This window comes from Garra rufa, chromosome 12 (assembly GCF_049309525.1).
Source record: "Garra rufa chromosome 12, GarRuf1.0, whole genome shotgun sequence".
Lineage (NCBI taxonomy): Eukaryota > Metazoa > Chordata > Actinopteri > Cypriniformes > Cyprinidae > Garra > Garra rufa.
Window position 1 is genome coordinate 33,646,238 of NC_133372.1, and position 15,774 is coordinate 33,662,011.

Genomic DNA, 15,774 nt, shown 5'->3' on the forward strand with positions numbered 1-15,774 from the left:
AATTATTTTACTAAAATAAGAGGGATCATACAAAATGCATTTTAATTTTTATTTAGTACTGACCTGATTATTTCACATAAAAGATATTTACATACAGTCCAAAAGAGAAAATAGTACTTGAATTTATAAAAGTGACCCTGTTCAAAAGTTTACATACACCTGATTCTTAATACTGTGTTCTTACCTGAATCCACAGCTGTTTTTTTTGTTTAGTGATAGTTGTGATAATAATTTAAGGCAGCGAATTTCAACCTTTTTGACTCCAAGGCCCCTGGATTTTCTGTAAAACTGCTTTAAAAACTGTATTGTGAAAAGCAATATACAAATACAATTTGACTTATATTTTCAGGCAGAACAAATGATGTACATATTTTTTAATGTGTTCCGATGCATTTTAAAAACACACTAGTACATTCAAAAATACATATTTAAATAGTCATTCAACTTTAACCCAATATTTATTAGTAAATACAATAGTCATAATCCATACAGCTTGTTTAGAATTTTATCATTAATATGACTATTTCCCACAGTAATTCTTAAAGAAGCTCTGTAACCTTTCCAAAAGTAAATTCTAGATGAGAAATGCAGTTGTGAACCTGCTTTATAATTTTGAAGTATTTAAACTTATTAGTACCAATGATGTATTCTGTATTGCACTTCAAATACTAGCTAATGAATGAGTGTATATTTTTAAGTAATTCTGTAACTTGAGGTAGAGTTCTGTTGTACCAAACCAAAGCTATGTTCCAGTAATTTTTTGAGTTGAAAAGAGTCCCAGAGTTTCTCATTTCTCAGAGCTGAATGGCCGGCAGCACTTCTCCACAGCGTGCACTCACCCTGAGGTCAGTAAGATGATCAGCTCTTGTGGGTCCTATATTCACGATGGCTATTGGAAGCTTTCTTTCACTAGCAGCGAGGAGAAAACGGTACCCCGAAAAAACCTAAAAAAGAAAATAAATGCCTTCACATCTTTTCAAATGTCTTGAGAATTGTATTGAGTCAAGGAGGAAAAATTCTTTCATTATCTAGGCCAGGGATACTCATTAACTAGTTCAAACTCTAGTAGTCAAACACACCTGAACCAACTACTCAAGGTCTTTGGGTTTACTTGAAGATTACAAGAAGGTGCACTGGAACAGGGTTGGAATTAATCAGTGTTATTTTAGTGTTCTGAGATACTATTGCTATTATAGTATTATATAGTAATGATACTATATTTATAATAGTTTTAATTAGCTTTTATTCTCCTAAAATGTATGAGATGACAAATTTTTTTACATACACTACCAGTCAAAACTTTTTGAACAGAAAGATTATTAATGTTTTTTTACAGAAGTCTCTTCTGCTCTTTTTTTGAATATATTTTAAAACGTAATTTATTCCTGTGATTTCAAAGCTTTTTGTTTGGCATCATTACTCCAGTCGCATGATCCTTCAGAAATCATTCTAATATTTCATTCTATTATTATTACTATTAGAATTAATAGCATTTTGTCAAGTTTCTTTGATAAATAAATTCAGAACATCATTTATCAGAAATATAAATATTTAGTAACATTACAAATGGCTTTATCATTACTTTTGATCAATTTAAAGCATCCTTGCTAAATATAAGTATTAATTTATATAATTTCTTTCCCAAAAATGAAAAAATACTGACTCTAAGCTAAGCTTTTGAATAAATAATGTATAATATTACAAAAAAATATTTTTGTTTCAGATAAATGCTGATCTCTGGATCTTTCTATTCATCAAAGAATCCTGAAAAAAATTACTTAACTGTTTTAAATATTAATAATAGTATTAAATGTTTCTTGAACAGCAAATCAGCATATTATAAGGATCACAAAGGATCGTGTGACACTGAAGACTGGAGTAATGATGCTGAAAATCACAGGAATGAATTACATTTTAAAACATTCAAACAGAAAGCAGTTATTATAGTAGTATTATAGCAGTTAAATAGTAAAAATAATTTACAATAATACAGTTTTTGCTGTATTTTGAAACAAATAAATGCAGGCTTGGTGAGCAGAAGAGAATACTTTAAAAACATTAATAAACTTACTGTTCAAAAACCTTTTTAATCTGAATTTATTCCAACATTTCTAATATTTATTTTAAGTATCAGCATTCTTTTGTGATTTTGGTTTTAGTAAAGTATTATATCCATTTTAAATTATTTAATACAAAAGTTTTTCATCCTAACTCATTAGTGCCAATTCTGTATTCTTAATTACACTTTAAACTAACCAAGAATATGTAAATATGTAAAATTCTATAAACTGAAGTACTATACTATGTTTTTTACCTAGAAAAATGTAAATGAACAATAATTTGTTCGTTGATTCCTATATGATACATTATTACACCAGTAGATGGCAGCCAGTGAATAGGAATGAGTAACCCTGGTCTAGGTGAACAGGAAATGCTTTTTAAAGTGATACTGATGAAACATTACACACCTGTAGAGAAGATCCAGCCACAAGCACAGCATCAGACTCAGCCAGCTTTTCATGCACAAAACTAACTGTAGTCCGGTTCACCACATCACCAAAGAACGTCACCTCAGGTTTAAGCACACCTCCACAAGAATCACATGGAGGTACTATGAAATTCAACACCTGCTCGTCTTCCAGAAACACATCTCCATCTGGGGCCACAGCACCGGCAGTTGCTGCCCAACCAGGGTTAAGAGCTGTAAAACGCTTCTGAAGCTCGGCACGTGGAGTCAGCTGCCCACAGTTTAAGCACACAACCCTAAGAGCAAATAAATAGATAAATAAATTCACAACATTCTAGATTCTACAGATTCTTCAACTCTTCAATCACATTATCTTGCTGCTTTACCTATGTGTAGATCCATGAAGTTCAGTCAGTCTTTGTTGCCCTGCTTTTTTGTGTAATGCGTCTACATTCTGAGTGACTAGCCAGTGCAGTTTCCCCTTTTCCTCCCAGTCCCGTAATGCAAAATGTGCTGAATTCGGCTGGTGTGAGGAGAACTGTGGCCACCCCACGTAGTTCCGTGCCCAGTATCGTTGCCTCGATTTCGCACTGCGCACAAACTCTGAATGTTGCATAGGCCGCCTGTCAGTCCGTGCATACAGCCCCACACCTTCTGATCTGTAGTCTGGAATTCCAGATTCAGTGGAAAGTCCAGCGCCGCATATTACAAACAGGCGAGAAGCCTGCGACACAAAGGCCTGGAGTTGTTCCAAAGCACTGGAGTCAATGGAGCCGCTTGCAGGAACAAATCGTACACTAGCTTGTATTGTAGAGGCACTTCTTCCCACTGCCACACAAGGAGGCAGGGATCTCCAGGAAAACAGCATCTACAGACCTGATCATACAACAGCAGATAACAACAAACAACTGTTTATCAACAACAAACTGTTCTGCACAATAGCTGGGCAACTATTCAATGACATTTAAGTGTTATGACCTAAGACCACAAAACCGGTTTTAAGTAGAACAGGTATATTTGTAGCCAAAAATACATTGTATGGGTCAAAATGATCAAATTTTCTTTTATGCCAAAAATCATTAGGATATTAAGTAAAGATCATGTTCCGTTAAGATGTTTAGTCTTTTTTTTTTTCGCAAATATATCAAAACTTAATTTTTGATTAGTAATATGTATTGCTAAGAACCTCATTTGGACAACTTTAAAGGCGATTTTCTCAATATTTAGATTTTTTTTTTTTTTTTTTTTTTGCACCCTGAGATTCCAGTTTTCAAGTAGTTGCATCTTGGCTTAATATTGTCATATCATAACAAACCATACATAAATAGAAAGCACATTTATTTAACTTTCAGATGATGTATAAGTCTCAATAAAAAAAACCAAACAAAAAAAAACCTTACGACTGGTTTTGTGGTCCATGGTCACAAATATAGTCAATTAATAAAGTTCTTCAGTTCATTTATTCAATAAAATATACACTTCTCTAATAACTTCCCTAAAAATAAATAATTATGAAATAATAAATATATATAAATATTTTAAAATATACTTACAATATTTTAAAATGGATGACATTCCCTATATAGTTGTTATATAAAATTAAATACAAAGTATACATCATTTTTGAAAATCAAATACATGTACTGATTTTTTAAATAAATTTCTTCTGCTCACCAAGCCTGCATTTATTTAATTCAAAATAAAGCAAAATCAGCACAATTTTGAAATATTTCTATTAATTTTTTTTACTATTTAATATATATATTAAAATATAATTTCTTCCTGTGATCAAAGCTACATTTTCAGCATCATTACTCCAGTCTTCAGTGTCACATGACCCTTCAGAAATCATTCTAATTTGCTGATATTTAAAACAGTTAAGTTTTTTTTTTTCTCAAAATGGTACTGTTTTTTCTGTACTTTGGATCAAATAAATGCAGGCTTGGTGAGCAGAAGAGACTTCTTTAAAAATAATAGCAGAAATACTAGTAATATCTGATTATGACAAGTCTTTACGTGCAATAGCTTAAAGATGTCTGGTATTTATTACATCATATTATTACTGAACATATATCTTGTGCAAGTCAAAAATTACGTTATAAACATAACTATTAAATTGATATGTAAGCTAATTCAGTTTTGTGACATCTGTTGGTCGAATGTGAGCAACTCATTGTATAACTTGATTCAAATGTCAAGCCAGGACACAATAAACATGGCATTAACATTATGCCTCGTCCGAATATATACTTTTAACAAATATATCAACAACCAATTACATTACTTTAATAACGTACCTGTATTTGTACAATCCTCGACAGCAAAAGTCTTCTATTTCGTAAACATTAGTACAGTAGCTTTAGCGGTCATCAAAACAACTTCCGCGTTGTTACACAGATGCATGATGGTAAATGGAGTTTAGTTTAAGTCCTCGCCTTTTGGCTGGTTGTAAACATCTCCAGCTGTGTTCTTTGATCAAACTAATAAACTCTTCTGTATTGCACTCACATATGTATAAATATATCTTAAGAGAGTATTTTATTGTATGTCAGTAACGATACAAAATAAACCATATACATTTTGACCCATGCTTCTTTTTTACATTGTCAAAAATTTCAGAGGTTGTTTAGAATATGCTGCACACATCTTGATTGCAGAAGTGTAAGATATCTGTCAAAAAAAAATAAAAATTAATTAATTCATAATTAAATACAATTCAAAACTGCTTGCACCACAAACCAGTGTGTTCATAATTAAGATAATACAGTAAAATAATATGTAAAGACACCAATTTGCAATATCAAGTGGATGAGACTGGAACCCATACCCATAAAAATTACAAACGCTCACGCTTACGGAAAAAGACCAAACTCTTAAAATTTAGTGATTGCATTTAAATGCAAACAAATAATTGGTATGCATATACTAACATTTTCTTCCTGTTTATTCTTACTTGAGTGTGTGCAGTTAAAGATGCTCTCAGCCTGTGAATAGAACTCTTCTCCCAGTATGCTGCGGTAGTCCATGTGACTGGTGTGAACAAGGCACTTTGTAGCATCTTTAAAGAGCAGGTCACTCTCTCCATACTTCTGAGACTCAAACAGGTGGAACCCAGAATCTGGACGAGCTGCTATGGTTTCCTATAGAGCAAAACACATCAGCATTTGTATTCTAAAAGACTCTCAAGTCAATCAAATGATTATCATTTCAGTGCCCAGACCTGTGACTTCATTAAGAGGTCATAAATGCGAGCTGTAAGCACAGGACGCGTCATAACAATATTTGGAGGTATTGCTCCTAAGTTACAGGTCTTCCACTCCGTCAGAGAAGCCCGGCTGCCATCACCGCAGAGTAACTCAAAATCCCAAGTGAGCCAACCTTCTGCCCAGCCACTGGCGTTTAAACCTGTCCAACAAACACATCACACATTTATAAATGAGATTCATACCGATGACATTTGTCAGAGTTTGCATCTTACGTTCAATGTTGCTCTCCAGATTGTGGTGTTCCATAAAGGCTACGTCTCCGAAGCTCTTTCCACTCGGGTCTCCAACCAAGCACCTGAAGTAAAAGAAATTTTTTAAAGCCTGCAAAACTGGTTTGCACTATGGTACATTAGTAATGGGAGATCAGATATGTGACCCTGGACCACAAAAACAGTTTAAAGTAGCACCGGTATATTTGCAGCAATAGGCAAAATTTCATTGTATGGGTCAAAATTATCAAATTTTCTTTTATGGCAAAAATCATTAGGATGTTAAGTATCGATCATGTTCCATGAAGGTTTTATGTAAATTTTCTACTGTAAATATATAAAATGTAAGTTTTGATTAGTAATATGCACTGCTAAGAACTTCATTTGAACTTTAAAGGTGATTTTCTTGATATTTAGATTTTTTGCAAACCCAGATTCCAGATTTTCAAACCGCTGAAAAGCATTACAAGTATTGTCCTATCCTGAAAAAACAACATCAGTGGAAAGCTTAATTATTCAGCTTTTAGATTATACAGTGCCAGTCATTTTTCACATTTTGTTTTGTTGCAGCATTATGTTAAACTGCTTTAAATTACTTTTTTCCCACATCAATCTACATCTCATACACCATAATGACAAAGCACAAAACAGGTTTGTAACAACTTTGCAAATTCATTAGAAATAAAAAACAAAACAAAATAAAAATGAAAATATCACGTTGCATAAGCATTCATACCCTTTTCTGGGACACTCAAAACTTAGCTCAGGAGCATTCATATTGCTTCTAGATGTTACTACACTACGAGTGGAGTTAAACTGTGGCAAAGTCATTTGAATGAGTACGATTTAGAAAGGCACACACCTCTCAGAAAAGGTCTAACAGCTGAAAATGCATATCAGAGCAAAAACCAAGTCCTGAGGTCAAGATAACAGCCTGTAGAGCTCAGTGACAGACTTGCGTTAAAGCAATGATCTAGGGAAGAGTTCAGAAAAAATTCTGCTGCATTGAAGGTTCACAAAAGCATGTAGCCTCCATTATCCATAATGGAAGATGATTGGAACAACTAGGACTCTAGAAAATGTCTGCCAGCCCCCATCCAAGCTGACAGAGCTTGAGAGGTGAAAAGGTGAGGTAAAGAATGGCAGATAATTGCCAAATGCAGATGTGCAAAGCTTGTCACATCATACCCAAAAAGACTTGAGGCTGTAAAGGTGCTTCAACTATGTACTGAGTTAAGGGTATGAATACTTATGCAATGTACTTATTTCAGTGTTTTATTTTTAATAAACTTGTAAAATTTGCAAATCTGGTTTTTGCTTTGTCATTATTATGGTGTATGGAGTGTAAATTGATGTGGGGAAAAACTAATTTAAAGCAGTTTAACATAATGCTTCAACAAAACATGAAAAAAATGAAGGGGTATGAATACTTTTGCAAGGCACTGTATATAAATCTCAATTTCAAAAAAATTCACCCTCATGACTTGTTTTGTGGTCCAGGGTCACATATATTTTTCTGTATACCATTTTATTTGAACTGTGCAAAATAGTAATTCCTCACCTTAATGCACCCATATTCCCATAGTAACGCTCATTATGGTTGTCAGCACACCGTTTGGTGGCAGCTTCCTCAGTCCCACCCATACACACCTTACAGAGATTGCCTTGACCTCCTGGCAAACATCCTTTCCAAAACACCTCAGCATACACTGAAAACAAAGTGGGTTACATTAAAGCTATATTTCTTCCCAAAATGAAAATGTACTCACTCTAAAGCCATCCAAGTTGTAGATGACTTTGTTTCAGAACAGATTTGGAGAAATGCAGCATTACATCATTTGCTCTCCAGTGGATCCTCTGCAGTGAATGGGTGCCGTCAGAATGAGAGTCCAAACATCTGATAAAATAATCCACAAGTAATCCGCACAACCCCAGTTCAACAATTGTAATGTGAAGTGAAAATGTGTGTTTGCAAGAAACAAATCTATCATTAAAACATTTTAACTGCCCATCAGCTGTTTTTATCAGCTCATTCTGATGGCACCCATTCAGGATCTATTGGTGAGCAAGTCATGTAATGCAAATTTTCTCCAAATGTGTTCTAATGAATAAACAATGAAACTATGTCTTGGATGAACTGATGTTTTTTTCTTTAAAGCAGTTTTTCCTGTGAGATTTCACACTGGCATGTTCATCATTCTTTGATGCTTAAGCAGTTAAACATGCAAGTAAACAGTTAATACTGAAACCCATTAAAGGCAACTAAAATATTATATCCAAACTATTTGATAAAGATACTAAGAGAGAGAGAGAGAGCATGTAGTACCATTATTTGGCTGACATGTGGCGCTGCTGTTGTGTTCTGTGCTGAGTGTGTGTCTCGCTGGTAAAACCCAGCCAGCTGGGCTGTACATGTGACCATGGCATGAGCGTCTGCCGCCCAGACCTCCAAAATATAAACTCCTACTTGTCCGACGTACAACTGCCACACCATACACTGATGGTAATTCTGCAGGGATACATATATTTTGTGAAGATGTTATAATAGGGATGCATCATTTACGCTATGCTCATTTTAGCCCTGTATTACCATCGCTTTCAAAATGGCCTCCAACTCCTTTAGGATTCTCACATTTCTCTCCTAGATTTCAAAAGAACCAGCAAAGGGAAAATCAAATCTAGGTGAGAAGAACTTGAAGACATGAGTGAGTATGACATGGATGTTTTACATACCATAATATTCAGTCACAACAGGGACAAGGCCACATTTCCCAGCTATGAACGCATGAGTGGCATCCAGAGACACAGCATCCACCTCATCCCTCTGTGAAAATGAACAATTCATTCTGTTCTAGGCACTGATACAAAAAATAATCACCAGTTTTGGTATTAACCAAAACAAAAAATGGTTTCCATTAATTGATAAAGATTAAATGAAACAAAATATAAATATTAGATGAAAAACATTATGAAAAAGCACTTAATTATAAGACATGAATAAATTTAAAAAACACAACAACAAATGAAATTACTCAAATTAAATTAAAATTAACTGCATTAAAACCAATGAAAATATCAGTAATAATAAATAAAATCTCATTTAAAATATGAATAACTACTAAAATAGTATATAAATATTACTAAAATTACACTGAAAATCACAATCACTACTAACTTAAATGTTTAGGCCTTAAATATTTTTTTTGTGATGAAACTGTATTTTGCATTTATTGAAGGCTGTTTCCGCCACTGAATAAAAATTAAAAAAGATTGTTGCAACTTTTTATCTCGCAATTCTGACATTTTTTTCTCAGAATTATAACAAACTCACAGTTGCGAGTAACAAAGTCAGAATTGCAAAGATTTAAACTCACAATTGCAAGTTATAAAGTCAGAATTGAGGTATGAACTCACTTTTCTCACAAATCTGAGTTTGTATATCGTAATTCAGAATTTTTTCTTGCAATTCTGAGTTATAAAGTCTAATTTAGAGGGGGGAAAAGACTTCTTTTTATCGTAATTCTGATGCAAATTTGCGAGTTATAAAGTCAGAACTGTGAGACACAAAGATATAAACCTGGGACTTTTTTTCCCAGAATTGTGAGTTTATATCTCACAATTCTAATTTTATAACACGCAATTGCGAATTTTTATCTCACATTTCTGACTTTTTTGCTTGCAATTCTGACAATTGTGAGATATAAACTCGCAATTCTGAGAAAAAAAGTCAGAATAAGTTTATATCTCACAATTCTGACATTATTTCTCAGAATTGAGAGTTTGTGTCTCACAGTTCTGACTTTATATCTCACAAATTTGCATCAGAATTGCAAAAAAAAGTCAGAAATTTGAGATAAAAATTCACAATTACCTTTTTTATTTTTTATTCAGTGGCAGAAACGGGTTTCCATATGCATTTGAAAAAAAAAATATATATATATATATATGCATGTTGTAAATGTTTAAGCATATAATGTGCTGAAAATATGTCTTACTGGACCTTGATCTTCTCAATGCAGTCACTCATAGATGAGGCTTGTACACACACCAGAGGATCTGATTTTATGCTGAGAGCCCACTGCTCGCATTTCTTCTGTTCAGCATAACTTATACAGCACCACCTCACCACACTGTCCTCCAGTGAGCTGCCTAATCTCACACACACACACACACACACACACACACACACACACACACACATGTTTGTTTTTGTGAATTGTGGGGACATTCCATAGACGTAATGATTTTTATACTGTACAAACGATATTTGCTATCACCCTACACCTTCCCTACACCTAAACCTAGCCCTCACAGGAGACTGTGCATATCTTTACATTCTCAAAAAAACGTATTCTGTATGATTTATAAGCCTTTTGAAAAGTGGGGACATGGGCAATGTCCTCATAAGTCACCCTCTTCTTGTAATACCTATGTCATACCCATGTTATTACACACATTTGTGTCCTGATATGTCACAAAAACAAACACACACACACACACACACACACACACACACACACACACACACACACACACACACACACACACACACACACACACACGCACACACACACACACACACACACGCACACACACACACACACACGTTGGGTTTATGTTTTATGGGGACATTCCATAGGCATAATGGTTTTTATACTGTACAAACCGTACTTTCTATGGCCCTACACCTACCCTACACCTAAACCTAGCCCTCACAGGAGATTGGGCATACTTTTACTTCATCAAAAAAACTCATTGTGCATGATTTATAAGCCTGTTTCCTCATGGGGACCTGAGAAATGTCCCCACAAGGTCAAAATCTACTGGTATTCCTATCCTTGTGGGGACATTTGGTCCCCACAACGTGATGAATACCAGGTACACACACACACACACACACACACACACACACACACACACACATTAAAGTCTAAGCTTATCATTCCCAAGATAATTATGTACAGAGGGGAAGCAATCTTTCACCTTCATGTCCAAGGCCCTTGAGCAAGGCCACATAGTCCAGTCCCAGAACCTGGCTCATATCCATGTCTTCCATCAGAACTGATAATTTCTCAGTCACATCTCTGAAGAGAAGGTCACTCCCACCGTAGGATGCAGATTCAAACAGCTGGAAGCGCTGACGCTCCCTTCCCCTCAAACCAAATGACATCTTCAAAGAAAAAAACAGAAAATACCAACAACATTATTAAAGAACATCTGCAGGAACAAGTTCAACTGAAGCCAGACAGACAGTATTTTCATTTGAGCTTGTGTCAGGTTTAAGACTGTAATTAATTAACAATATATTAGTAGTATTTATGCTTTAATTTGACCATAATGTGTCTTGCATACACAACACTTTATCTTTTTGCTTGTTTGGCATTGAAATTTTACAGCACCGGTTGGTCGGATCAGACACTCATATGTGCCAATTTTAGGCTCCAACATAAAACAAACCTGGGCAGCGACCAAGAACTTCCGAGCTATTTTACGGGTGTTCATTCGTGTGACCACACCTCCTCCAGGGCCTCGTCCAAGGTTACACTTTCTAAAACTACTGAGGGGGGCATGAGTTCCATCTGCACACAACAGTCTGAACTCATCTTTCTCACTTTCTATTGAGGACAAAATGTGAAAAGAGGAAAAACTGTTAATCTCAAATAGGTTTTAATCACTATAAAGCATAAATGTTTATGTTTTAGTGAACTATTGTGTTAACCATCTATGCTTTCCAGAGCTGTGTTATCCACAAAGGCAATATCTCCTGCCCGTGACTGCAAACATCTATAAGAAAAAGATTGGATACTGTAAGATCCTTAAAGTAACTTGGCAGTGATTATTGATTCAGGTGTAAATAGGATTGTTTTAACCTGAGTGCTCCTTGGTTATGATAAAATGGTTCACTGTGAGATGTCTCACAATGGAAATTTTTCTGACGAATGTATGACCTTTGACCCTGGCACATGGAACAAAGGCTGGCTGCCATTGTAGCTGCTCCAGGCACACAGCTGGCATTGAAGAAACCACTAACCGCTGACAAAATAGACAAAATATGAGCACTGGGAACTGGGGACACACATACATATTATTGAAAACTGTTTGTTTGGTTTGGGAGCTGAACATGATGGAATAATTGCTATCCTATGACCCAGATTACCAAGTGACTGGAAATACAAACAACAAAAACAAAAATCTGGGAAATCACTTCAAACTGATTTCATTCCATCAAAATTTTCTAGACTGATCCTTCAGAGACTGTTACTTTAGTATTGCTTATATACTAATAAAGTATTTATTAATATTTTAAAACAGCTCTCTGAAATAGCTCACTGATGCTTCAGAAGGAAACACAATGCATTAAGAGCCAGGGGGTGAAAACTTCTGAACAGAATGAAGATATGTAAATGTTTCTTATTTTGCCTAAATATCTTTTTTTTTTTTTCATTTAGTACTACCTTTCAGAAGCTATAGAAGATACTTACATGTTTCCCAGTAGACAAAATAAGTTAAATTGACCCTGATCTTCAAATTCAAAAAGTTTTTAACTCCGGTTCTTAATGCATTGTTTTCTCTTCTGAAGCATCGGTGAGCATTTGAACCTACTATAATAGTTGCATATGAGTCCCTCAGTTGTCCTCAGTGTGAGGAGATGGATCTTAAAATCATACAGTCATTGTTGGGAAGGGTTCAAATACACAAAAATGCTGAAAAAACAAATTTGTAGGACCTGACGGATTTTTCTGAAGAACAGCAGGCAGTTTAACTGTTCAGAATAAACAAGGGACTCATGAACAACTATCACTAAAGTGGCTCAATCAGGTAACAACACAGTATTAAGAAATCAAGTGTATGTAAACTTTTGAACAGGTTTTTTTTTTTTATGGAACTATTATTTTCTCCTTTGGACTATATGTAAACATCTTTTATGCGAAATATCTTATTTAGGTCAGTACTAAATAAAAAATAACATGCATTTTGGTAAAATAATTAACATTGTGCAGATTTGACCTGGTCATCTTACCCTGACTAAGGGGCTCATCCTCTGCCCAGGGCAGGAGGTTTCGAGAAAGGAGATGTCCCAAAGGGAGACTCCAACCTGCAGTCCAGCGAGCTCCACTATGACAACTCCTACTCCCCTTTAAAGAGCGCATATCTAAAGTACTGTTTTTCCTCACCACAGCAACTGCAAGAATACATCCACCTGGGAAATATAGGGGCAGACAAAGTGAAAAAGAAACATGTTTACATGTTACTGCTTGCAAAGTGTGAGGCATATGACCTACAAGAGAGCCTAGAACTGAAACCACATTAGGTTTTTGTATGGTACCATCTTTGTAGATCTCCTTTGCGACTGCTGTGAGTCCGAACTGTTTTACTGCAGAGTACACCTCTCCAGCATCCAGAGTCACAAGGTCAGCTTTATTATCCTGACAAGAGATGACAGCAGAACGTAAAGCATCTACTTTTATATGCCAGGCAGGGGATGATTTGCATTCAAACAGATTTCAGAATACACAATATCACGTGTAACCCACCCGTATCTTATTAATGCAGTCAGCAGTTCCATAAGCTTTCACACATGAGAGACGGCCGAATGCTGTGACAGCCGCAGGTGGAAGGACAGCGACCAGAGCTTTGGCCAGCTCAGCACACTTTTTCTGCTCCGGCTCTGAGACTGCACACCAGCGCATCTTCTTACCTGAATGCAAATATACAGGCATACACTTATACACTCACAAATAAAATATACATACACTACCAGTCGAAAGTTTTTGAACAGTAAGATTTTTAAAGAATTCTCTTCTGCTCACCAAGCCTGCATTTATTTGATCCAAGTTACAGCAAAAACAGTACCATTTTGAAACACTTTAACCATTTTCTATGTGAATATATTTTAAAATAATTTATTCCTGTGATCAAAACTAAATTTAGCATCATTACTCCATTCTAATATGCTGATTTGCTGTTCAAGAAACATTTATTGTAATTGTTAATATTTAAAACAGTTGAGTATATTCATCTTAGATGAATAGAAAGATCCAAAGATCAGCATTTATCTGAAATAAAAAGCATTTGTAACTTCACACATTATACCATTTGAAGGAAATTAATACTTTTATTTAGCAAGGATGTTTTTAAATTGATCAAAAGTGATGATAAATATGTTTATAACGTTACAAAAGATTTATATTTCAGATAAACACTGTTCTTCTGAACTTTCTATTCAGCAAACCTGAAATATATACACTACCGTTCAAAAGTTTGGAGTCAGTAAGACTTGTAATAGTCTTTAAAGAAGTCTCTTATGCTCATCAAGGCTGCATTTATTTGAATAAAAACACAGGAAAACACAGTAATATTGCAAAATGTTTTTACAACATAAAATAAGGTTTTTATTTTAACATACTTTAAAATAGAATTTATTCCTGTGATGAAAAGCTGAATTTTTATCAGCTGTTACTCCAGTCTTAAGTGTCACATGATCCTTCGGAAATCATTCTAATATGCTGATTTATTGTTAGAATGATCAATGTTGGATAATATCAACAGTTGTGCTGCCATATATTTTTTGGAACCTGTGTTTTTCTTTTTCAGGATTATTTCATGAATAACAAGTTTAAAAAGTACAGTGTTTATTCAAAATATAAATATTTTATAACAATGTAAATTATGTATTATTAACTTTTAATAAACTTTTAATTATTAACTTAATACATCCTTGGTGAATAAAAGTATTAATTTCTTAAAAAAAAAAAACGAAACAAAATTTTTTTTACTCACCCCAAGCTTTTGAACGGTAGTGTGTGCGTGTATATATATATATATATATAGCTGTTTTCAATATAATTACAATAATGTTTTTTTGAGCAGCAAATTAGAACATTTGAATGATTTCTAAAGAATCATGTGACTGGAGTAATGATGCTAAAAATTCAGCTTTGAAATCACAATAATAGATAACATTTTAAAATATATATTCAAATAAAATGGAGTTATTTTAAATTGTATAAATATTTCAAAGTTTACCGTTTTTGCTGTGATTTGGATAAAAAAAATGCAGGCTTGGTAAGCTGAAGAGACTTCTTTAAAAAAAACATTAATAAAATTACTGTTCAAAAACTTTTGCTGGTAGTGTAGCTGTCATTACTTTGACGTACTATTGACTTACATGTCATAAATATCGCAAAAACTTACAGAACTTTAACCATCATTTTACAACTAGGCCAGTTTTATAATACGGCCCCTAATAATTTTGTATTGTAAATAAACAATGAAAATTCTGACAGAAGTCCAGCAACTTTTTCTTCACTGAACGTTTATCCCTTAATAATTCTAAACTACGTTCAAAACTATGAAAATATCACTGAAAATTGAATTGCTAAGAATGATGAGATGCATGTAAAGAATAGGCTACAGCTGAAAAAGGCAAGCTTAATCATTTACATATTTTGTTAAATTTATCCAACGCGCACTTACCCCAGCTGGTGACGGAGCACAACAATAAGATGACAATTACGCTCACTCGCTTCGTCATAGTATCAGAATCCGTTCTGGGAAAATGAATCACAGGAACGGTTTGCATCGAGTCCTGCAGAGACGTTTCAGTGGGACAGGTATGTTGCCCACTAAAGATCTCGCTGTCTAGGTTGGCGTCAGTCTGAAAAAAAAACCTGTACTGGGCAAGCGGGTGTTTTCAAAGCGAATAGCTCTTATAATAAATGCGCGCATATGGAAAATATTACACTGGAACTCTTATGTCACGTGGACCATTCTAGTCCAGGCATCCTTCATTGCTATGGCATTTCCAGAAAGCGCCCTTTGTTCGGAATTG

At 34.6% G+C, this 15,774-nt stretch overlaps 2 protein-coding genes across 2 annotated transcripts; both read right to left on the bottom strand.

The window, feature by feature from the left end:
• Positions 1-35: 35 nt before the first annotated feature.
• Positions 36-4,895, bottom strand: sirt4 (sirtuin 4). Its single transcript, XM_073852206.1, has 4 exons — positions 4,765-4,895; positions 2,854-3,343; positions 2,469-2,763; positions 36-944 (listed from the first exon to the last, which is right to left on the bottom strand). The coding sequence occupies exons 2-4, from the start codon at positions 3,333-3,335 to the stop codon at positions 795-797; spliced, it is 927 nt and encodes a 308-aa protein (XP_073708307.1). The 5' UTR covers positions 3,336-3,343; positions 4,765-4,895; the 3' UTR covers positions 36-794.
• Positions 4,896-4,982: 87 nt separating this feature from the next.
• On the bottom strand, positions 4,983-15,625 carry sxph (saxiphilin). Its single transcript, XM_073852205.1, has 17 exons — positions 15,420-15,625; positions 13,478-13,641; positions 13,270-13,369; positions 12,964-13,143; positions 11,813-11,975; positions 11,662-11,726; positions 11,400-11,557; positions 10,926-11,112; positions 9,943-10,091; positions 8,676-8,766; positions 8,533-8,583; positions 8,269-8,451; positions 7,504-7,651; positions 5,946-6,028; positions 5,688-5,872; positions 5,421-5,607; positions 4,983-5,137 (listed from the first exon to the last, which is right to left on the bottom strand). Exons 1-17 carry the CDS (start codon positions 15,523-15,525, stop codon positions 5,094-5,096), a joined length of 2,244 nt encoding a protein of 747 aa, XP_073708306.1. The 5' UTR covers positions 15,526-15,625; the 3' UTR covers positions 4,983-5,093.
• Positions 15,626-15,774: the final 149 nt, after the last annotated feature.